Source organism: Mustela nigripes, chromosome X, assembly GCF_022355385.1.
Source record: "Mustela nigripes isolate SB6536 chromosome X, MUSNIG.SB6536, whole genome shotgun sequence".
NCBI classification, from domain to species: Eukaryota; Metazoa; Chordata; class Mammalia; order Carnivora; family Mustelidae; genus Mustela; species Mustela nigripes.
The window spans coordinates 43445119-43454595 of NC_081575.1; the positions used below are offsets into that span (position 1 = coordinate 43445119).

The 9477-nt window shown below is 46.8% G+C and overlaps 2 protein-coding genes across 2 annotated transcripts in view; one reads left to right on the forward strand and one right to left on the reverse strand.

Annotated features, from left to right (window-relative positions):
* Nucleotides 1-951: 951 nt before the first annotated feature.
* Nucleotides 952-3987, reverse strand: ZCCHC18 (zinc finger CCHC-type containing 18). Its single transcript, XM_059385525.1, is given in 7 exon segments — nt 952-1512; nt 1515-1754; nt 1757-2148; nt 2150-2509; nt 2511-2604; nt 2607-3427; nt 3897-3987. Coding segments are annotated over 6 exon segments (1203 nt in total). The 5' UTR covers nt 2638-3427; nt 3897-3987; the 3' UTR covers nt 952-1426.
* Nucleotides 3988-4456: 469 nt separating this feature from the next.
* Nucleotides 4457-9477, forward strand: part of SLC25A53 (solute carrier family 25 member 53) — a 9825-nt gene continuing 4804 nt past the window's right edge. Inside the window, exon 1 of the mRNA XM_059385526.1 lies at nt 4457-4540. The gene's annotated coding sequence lies outside the window, so the exon portion shown is untranslated. The remainder of the gene's footprint in view (nt 4541-9477) is intronic.

Sequence of the window (9477 nt, forward strand, 5' to 3'; positions counted from 1 at the left end):
ACTCTGTCTTCTCAGTCCTATCACCTTCCTGACAGACTCCCTCAGGTCTGCATTCATTCCACTCCCTGCCTTAAATAAAATCAGCCGCCATCAATCTTGTCCTGCTCACAAGGATAGGAACCAATATACCTACGATGAACAGGGGATCCCTAAGGACAGAGGGTCATTTTTTATCACCCTCCAATCTGGGGTCGTGAGATGGGCAGGAGCAGGTATCCAGGAAAGTTCTTCTGTGATCTCTTTTTTCCTATTAATGTCCTCAGTTCTAAAAGAGCATGTGTGCTTTCTGATTCCCATGTTTTTTCATACACCCTGGCACCCAGATGACTTTTCATCGTTCCTTGGATATTCCCATTTGTTGGAGCAGGACAAGGTTAGCTTTGACTCCTTGGGCTTCTTGGTGTCCTCTAGCCTGTAACCAGGGGGAGGCTTGGGAGGTGCTGAGCTTCCTGGTACTAAATTCTCATGAGTAGCTGCTTTCTCAGTACTGAGGGAGAAAGCAGAGGGCAGGTCAGCCCAAAGGACAGTCTTATTGATGCCACCAGCTGTTGTCCAGAAGCAAGAGCCACAGTCTAACAGATCTACTCTACTCCTTCCCCAAGTGAACAGGAATGGAACTCCTGAAATACCCATTTCCCTTTTTTGCCCCCACCCCTGCCCATCAACACATTTCTCAGGATACATTAGAGAAGAAAGCATTGCAATATTAACTACTGGGTGCAGATTTGACCCTGACCTAAGAGACAGGTCAGTTGTGATAAAGGCCTTTTTGGGAGAAATTCAGGCCATTTCATCTTCCCTTTTCTTCATCTGTAAATGAGGTTGGTTAAGAACTCTATTTCACCATATGACCTTCCCCCACTAAAGCTTTTACATTTGATTCTTATTTATTTTTCCTCTATATTCCTAAAAGTAACATCATACACAGAGACATTGAACTTGATGCTTATATATATTCATTGACACAGAACTCCACAACATATATTGTTTGGTGAAAAATATACAATTTAGAAGAGCACTTATATTTGATCACTTATCTATACATATATCTATCTGGGTACACAATTACAGAGAAGTATCCAGAAGGACACTCTTCAAAGGGCTGACAATGTTTATAAAAGGATGGAGAGTTTCCAGTAATTTGTATTTTCCTTCATTTTGTGAAGGTTTAACAGAGTTATACTCCTTTCATTAAAAGAATAGTCATCAAGGAAATGGACACACACACAGAATAGATCCTTAGGCAGACAGAGGAGGGAGCAGGGACAGGGTTGAGGCCATCCCCTCCATTTTGGTGGCATCTAAGACCTTTTCTGCCCAAAATAAAACCACTTTGTGGATTAATTAATGCAGACAGAAGTCTACTTCTCCCCACCCCGCTTTTTTTCCCACATGAATACAGTTGACGGTTCACATAGGGCTCATTCTAATACCTTACTGAAGGCCCAAAGAGGTCATTGTGTTTGCCAGGAACCTCTTTTGACTTCTCCTTCTCTGTATGTGTCAGCTCTAGCAGGTGATGACGAGATTCTCAATCACCTGGGCCTTGTTGCTCTCACTGTTACAGGTTTCCGTTGAGTAGCCCTCCTCACCACAATATGAACAGAAGATTGTGTATTTTCACTTCCTGGCTCTACACACATCCCCAGGACCATTATTCTTATACCCAGAACCCCCACTGGTGTAAGGAGATTGAGCCCAGGAACAGTTGGTGCAATCAATGACCAGTATTGGATCAAGAGGTCTGGCCCTCTTTTGAGGGGTGGGGCTTCCAGGGATGTAAGTAGAGGGTCCTGAGACTCCACCAGGATAACATCCTCATCTGAGTCATCAAGGGTATCATCTACCTCTATTACGTTGAAGTCAGTGCTGCTGATTGCTATTGGCTGGGGGCCCTGAAATACTACAGGGCTTGCTGCCCTCTCCAAGATTACCTCAGACCTCTTGGGTCGCTTTGGTTTCATAAATGTGTCATTCTAATCCTCTTCCTCCCTTATCATCTTGACTAACTCCAAGAAACTAGGAAGATGATCCTGATCATTTGCATATATCCTGAGAATATGTTTTAGCCTAAAGTGCAGGTCCCTATTTAGCTCAGATCCTAAAAGGAGCTGCTGCAGGCGAGTCTGGTTGGCATCTTTCTGAGCTGATCCCTGCCTGAATAGCATTCTGGAGCTGCACTTCCAAACAGATCACATAAAGGAAGGCTTTCTCCCCTTGTGCGTGCAGAGTGTTAAAAAATTTACCATGAGTGGTGACACTGCTTTCAGACTCCCCAAACACCAGTTTCATCGCCCATACGAAATCAGCCACACTTAGATTGGGGTTGCTGGCCTGGAGCAAAGGCATTACCTCCCGGGCTGGACCCCTAAGTGTTTTCAATAAGCGTTTGAGCTTTTCTTCCTCAGACATATTCCAATCAGGCAGGACCCCATTGACTTGGATCAGCCAGTTTTCAAAGGTTTCTTTCCCTTGGGCTGGCACTACTCTCCCAAAGACCAACTTCACTTCTTTCTGCCATGTGGACCTTTAAAGGACCAAGACTCCTCCCCAGGAACCTCAAAATTGAAGGGGCCCAAGGTGGCAAGGGTGTGTTTTGCCACAGCTGTTACCCACTGGTGCAATGACGCTAGCCATGACGGATGACGGTCGTCTATCTGAATATAACAAGATGCTCAGACTTTTTAGAAAAGCCTAATCTGTAGGAGGAAGCAATGTTCCCGGACTCTGCCTTCCTTGTATCTCAATAGGGACTGTAAAGAAAAAGGGGGGGGGGGAGGTCAATAAGGCAATAGATTGCAGGGAAGGGGTATGCAGTTGTTTTACTTTAATGAACACCCTGCAGTACCTTTTATATTTGTCCACTGACCTAAAAATAGTCTGCAGGAGACTGGCAATTACAATTTTTCTCGAGCTACCAGGGGTCCTCCTGCTAGCAGGGTTCCTTTCAGAGTTACATCCATCGCTTCTGGCCAGTCTTCCAGGAGGGAGGGCAATTGTTGCTTTGAATTCTAGGTGAAATAGTGTGTGTGGAGCTGTTGTTGGGCTCTCAAAATAAGAGTGCAATGGTCTAAATCTCATAGATTTGTGATAATAAGAGGTAATAAGATACCCTTGTCACTGTGTGTCAACTATACTCATATATATAAAAAAAATTAAAGATATCTGTTAAACTCACGTTTCAGATCTCAACCACACACACTTTTCAAAAGTTTCTCCCCTTACTTCTCGGATTATAAAACATAAGCTCGGAAACAAGTGCACCCCTTTAATTCACTTCCAGCGTCTGCAGCAGGTGCCTTCCATGAAAAAGCTCGCCTTCGGGGTAGGTCGATCTCTGTCCACTGGGGTTGCAGATCCCAGCCCTGATCTCCGTCCAGTGGGGTTTGCAGATACCAGTCCTCAGGGCGTCAAGGTTGTGTCGGTCCTGGAGTATAGGGCAGAGAAGGGAAGGGTCAGAAGCAGCCTCACCCCTCGTCCCACTCCCTTTCCCTACCTGCACCCCCAGCTCCGCTGTAGCTAGACAGGAAAATTCCATCTCCTAACTTCAGACAGAAAATTCCCTCTCCCACCTTCTGAATACAAGTCAAAGTGACCCCTTCCATTACATGTCCCCTGGGAAATTGTTGGCCTACCAGCTCTGCAATCAGCTGCACAGAATTCAAGTTCCGATTTAGCTTTGATGGCCTCCCACGGAGAAAGGGAGTAAGAGTTGGACAGGCACCCCCCACATAATCCTCCCCAGGAAGAGATGGAGAAATGCAAAGGGGGTTCAAGGCAGACAGCTTGGGATCATCTCCTCCTTGTCCCTTACGACCCCGTCCTAAAAACGTCCCCCCCCCCCCTTTCAAGCCAGGCAAATCCTACCCATTTGGCAGCACCCAGGAAAACCCTACCTCCTCCCTCGGCGCAGCGGGGCCGCGGGAGTGCTCCTTCCCCGGCCTCGCAGTTCTCGATTCCCCAAGTGGGGAGCCGCCCAGTACCGGTGGAGCTTCCCCTTCCTCTCTGCGCGCCCGGTAATCGCGCCCCGCAACTCTTTACCCCGGCTTTTTAATTTTTTTTTTTTTTTAAATCTGTGCTGTGCTGGTGGGCCGTGGATGCTCCGGTGTGGACAGCTGAGGATGCCGCCTTCTAGTCCCCGCAGCCCTCTAGAGGAAAAGGATGACGCCTTCTCCGCAGCTGAGCAAACCGGAGCTGCCGGATGGAGCTGCACCGTACAGCCACCCAGTCAGGGGGTAACCAAGTCAAGGCTGCACGGTTCCCACGGCAGCCGCGGCCGCCCCCGCCCACCGGCTGGGCCCTCCCAGCAGCCGTCGCTTCAGTTTGCCACTGCCCATTGACACAAAAGAGCTTGATGAGCGGGGCGGCGCGGCCAATCAGCGGGGCGCGGGGGCGACCTCCCCCTCAGCCTTGGGCCCCGAGGCCATTGCTAGCAAAAGGGGGGAGCAGGCCGACTGGGGCTGCGGCACACTGGCGCGGGAGCCAGCGCGGTGTCAAGTGCAGCTCAGACGCACCAACCGGGCCGATTTGCATTTTACCCGTGAGTTTGCTGTTTCCTCTTCTCTTTCTTTCTCCCTCACCCCTTCCATCTCGACTCTCCTCCTTCCTCGCTTTGAGACCGGATGCCTTAAACACGAGGTGGGACAGAATCAAGTTAACAATAAAAGCCCCTCACGTTTGTATAGGGGGAAGGGGAGAAAGCATTTACTGAGCACTTTCTGCAGGCGAATGCGCTTGCCCGGACGCCTCATACATTCTTCTCCGCAGCCCTGCGAAGGAGGTAGCGGTGTGTGGTTTTAACAGAGAAGGCACTTCACCACTCAGGCAGTGGGGTGAGGAAGGGCAGAGCTAAGAGATCACACCCAAGTCAACACATCCGATTTCAAAGGCCTCCCCTTGTAAACACGTCTTTTTTACTCTCAGATTGAGGGTTAGTAGAGAAAAGCCAAAGTGGAGATGGGAGGGGCCATTTGTAACCATATAGAATTGGTGAGCAAGGACTATTAATCTCCATTGTACTGATGAGGAAACAGGTTTGGCGCGTCTTGCCCAGCATCACACAGAAAATAAGTTTCAGCATCCGATTTTGCATCCAAGCCTATTATTCTAATGTTAACTATTTGCCCAGCTGAACTGCCTACTGAGTATTTTTACGTTGGTGGTCTCAAACCCACCAGCAGTCTTGGCATGATGGGAGTGTTGAGTGAGAGTGGTTGGGGGAGGCAGCAGGGAGTAGGGAAAAGAGCCTTGGGCAACTTTTGCAGGAACCATTGTACAGAGGAAGAGACTAATGCACTTTTCTTTCCCATTTTACACCATTTTTATACAACAGTAAGCTGCCAGTTTATTACAAAAAAATTCTACAGCATATGAGCTCTAAGGAAACAAGACTCCTAGGTGAAATGACTTGCCTGAAAGTACAAGGTGAAGCCAAAATATGGATCAAACCTCTCTGACACTAGAACCCATGCTATTAACCAGAGTATGGGTACAAGACTGGCTGCCTCAAAATCATTTTGGAAAGCTTGTTAGAAAGGCAGATTCCTGAGCTCTACTTCTGGGGGGATTCAGATTTATTAGGACTAGGGTGGGGAGTGTGATTTATATATGTAACCAGTGCTGTAGTTAATTCTGAGGTGTAGAGAAGTTTATGAATCACTGCTGGAAACACCACATCATGCTGAGGGTAATAAGCAAATGGCCTGCTGCCAATATATCTGGCCACACGGCACATCAGTCATGACACGTTACTCCACTGAGCAGAGGTTCCTACCTAGGGTCCTTTCTGAAATCGTTTACAAGGAATTTGGACTCTGCGTATTTTTCTGAGTTCTTAGTTTTGGAGATTTTCAAGGAAGTCTGTGGCCCAGGAGTGGTTTAAGAATCATTCCCCTGCCATCTTTCTTGGTAACATCTTCCTCTGTCAACTTGTACTTCAGGAAGAAGTATGAGAAATGAAACAGTTTGACCTAACTCCCGATCCCCAGCTCTCTACTGCTGATACAGCTCTTTCATTTCCTGGCTTGAGGACAGGTTGCTAGGTTGCCCTTCTGTGAGCTCTTGAGGGGACCTCTCCTTTGCTGGATTTGGCATCACTGGCCCCAGAGCAGGAGCAACTCCATGGAAACGGCATGCAGGGCTGTCCTGCAGGGCTGCCAGCTTGAATGGGCTGTGATGCCAGTGGCTGGGAAACCATCTCTATATTCTATGACTTCTGGTTCTTGGAGAGCAGGTCTTACTTTTCTGATGTAAACTGTGGTTAAAAGGTCCCCTTCAGGGCCTGTTCTGGACTCCTGATGCTTGCAAGCAAATGAACAATTGAACTGCTGTTGGATTCATTTTCAACCTGCCAAGGTACTTCTCCTGATGCTCTTTTCTGCCTTCTCGTTTGACAACCTGATACCTGGGGTTCCTTGAAGTAATCACTTCAAATTTGGAGATGAGAACTTTTATCTGAGGATTGTGGCCTTTCTTTTATGGATGGGACAGTGTGGGATAGGTGGTGGAGGCTGGAGGGCGTGGGAGGCAGAGAGAAGGCTCTCCTCACATGGTCAGGGTGATGCCGGCAGTAGCTCTTGGGTTTCCTTCAGAATTTTGCTTCTGCTCCCCAATGCCATGACATCTGACCCTGAGTCTCAGCAGATTCTTGTCCAGTGTTTAAATTAGCTTCTCTGCCAACTGAGGTGATCTGCAGCTGGTGGAGATGGGATCAAATAGTACAAAGAATAGATCCTAGAGTTCTGACCACTCCCTCCCCAAAAAAGTGAAAGGAAATGGATTGTGTAAAGGTGCCTGGATTGGGCCCTTCAAACAAAGCGAGGATTTCTTTGGGCAAGGATGAGAGGAGGATTTGCTAAGCTGTCCACTTGGATACAGAGCATCCCTTATCTCTGGCTTCATGTGTGGGAGTGTGTTCCAATTTATGGCTCTAATGAGACCACATTTTCCAATTTCAACAAAAAAACCTTAAAAGCCTGAATGTTAGGGAGATAAAGCTTTTCAGCTGAAACAGTAATAGTTTTCCTTGGCTGCCTGCCTCCCCTGTGCCAGGAACTTTCCATCTGTTATCTCATTTAAGCTTCTTAGCAGCATTGTTAGACAGGTATTGTTATTCCATTTTGCAGGTAGGGTACCTGAGTTTCCTGGAAGTTAAGTTACTTATATGAGGCCACACAACTTAGAAGTGGAGAAAGGGGACTCCAGCCCTCTTAGGGCTGTCAAAAACTCCAAAGCCCATGAACAAATTTGCTCTGCTGTTTCCCAAACAAGCAAATTAAAATGAACTCTGCAAAAGACCCAACCCAGTATGTTGAACTGATTTCAACCTTTAGAAAAAAGTGTGGTTGCAATCTAATCTTTCTTCCTGGGATCTCTTTTTTAAATGAAACTACTAATATAATTTAAGGAGCAATTTATATACTGAGTACTGTGCTAAGAATTTTATATACTGTGCAAGCTTCATGACAGATAAGGATACTGAGACTTAGAGAAGTGAAGAGACTTGGCCGAGGTTATATAGCTAGCAGGTGGCACAGGGAAATCCATACCCAGGGCTGTCTGACTCCAGAACCTGAGTCTTTATGCTTTACCACATTGCAGTGGGGGAAGAAAATACGGCCCTTATTCTAAATCCACTTATCTCCGCCAGCCGCAGCTCTATTTCCTTTCCAAGGCCTACACCCAAAGCTGTATACCACTTATGCTTTTAGGTCTCTTGTGCCTTAGACCTCTTCCTCAGCCTAGAATGGCAGCCTTCACTCCTAATGAAAGCCTGCTCACTGATTAAGGATCAAGTCAGATGCCCTTTTTGGGAGTAATTTCTTGGCTGCTCCCTGTCCAAGATAACATAAATTGCTCCTGTCTTTCTGCTCTGACCTTGATTAGTGTGCCCTTTATTTTGCCTTCCAGTATAGTTTAGCTCATTGTTGACTGTCTGTTCCACTAGATCCCCAAACCCTTGAATGCAGGTACCAAGTCCTGTTCATTTCTAGCTTCACAGTAATTTACGCACAAGTGATTTAGTAGCTGATCAGTAAGGGTTTGTGAGTTGACCAAAGACTGGTGGAGGGAGGCCATGAATGAACAGATAAACATGGGGCTGGATCCTGGGGTGGTCACACATCTGTCCATCTGGACTAGGTGGGCCAGGGCAGTCTGAACCCCCCTGGGTTCACTTTGCTAGGCTATAGACATAGGAGCCACAACACGGTTTCTAGGGAGTGACTGCTCAACACTGACTCCTGACGCATTCTGTGGTCTGTACTTCAGAATTCATGTCAAGGGGCCAGACCGTCCAGAGTTGTTTAAGAACATCCTTGAATTTGCAGAAGAAAAGTCTTCCCTGCCTCCCATGTGAACACAGGATTTGTTCCACCATACCTCTTCATCTGCTTCTGACTGATCTGAGAGTGTCCTGTAGGAACATGTGCTCTATGGAGACAGATGGTGAAGTCAGGAAGCATCTTTTTTTTTAAAGCTTTATATTGAGGCACCATGGCATGGATGCTTAACCACTTTATCTCACTTTATTAATCTTTGCAACAAGCTTTGGAGGTAGGTCTGTTGTGGCTATTTCATAACTAAAGACACAGAGAATGAGTAAAATGTCTTGCCTAAGATCACGCAACTAAGGGATAGAGACAGAATTCAGTATTGGATCTCTGCCCCCCAACAGGCCTGGCATCATAACACGAGAATACATGGGAAAAAAGTAGATTCTCCTCCTCCCCCACAAAATAGGAAGAATTGAATTTAAAAATAGTGAATAGATATTTAAGCTAAGGCGTTTCCAAATTACTGTTCACCTTTAATTCCTGAAAATGATTGGCAAAAATGGCAGGAGGAATTGGAGATGGAAAAGCAAGATTCTTCTATCAAAAGTTAGTCCAAATTCCCCCAGGTCAGCCCCCAGTGACATGCAATATATGAGGATGCCTAGCGAGCATTACACCCCCTCAGCTCATTTTATACCCGAGATGGATGATCCTCCAAGATGTCAGTGAATTTCTAAAGGTCATAAGGAAGTTGATAACAGAACTGGCACTTAGAATGCTACTCTACCAAATTCTTGCCCAGTGTTTCCGCCAAGTCCACATGTCTTATGCAGTCAGTCAACACATGTTTATAGGTTACTCAGGAAAATGTGGAAATGTGGACCATTACTGCACTTTGAGGTAGAAGAGGGGACAAATATTTCCTTCACTACCCATCTTTAGGTGCAGGTCAGATTTGGAGGAAGAAGTTCCTTGGTAGTAGATCTGGGGAATGTTGGGAGTGCCTGTGGCTTTGGGGACCTGAGTAGAGCTACCTGTGGCCTGGGGGTGTGTGTGGGGGTCTCTTTTAGCTCTAGAGAGATGGAGGTGGCCAGCTGGGACCCAGAAGGGCCTCCAGAGGGATGCAAGAGTGGACCTCATAAGTGTTTGCTCTGTCCAGTTCTCTGCTAAAGGGTCTGATGCAAAAGGCAGAAGGACCCTCCCA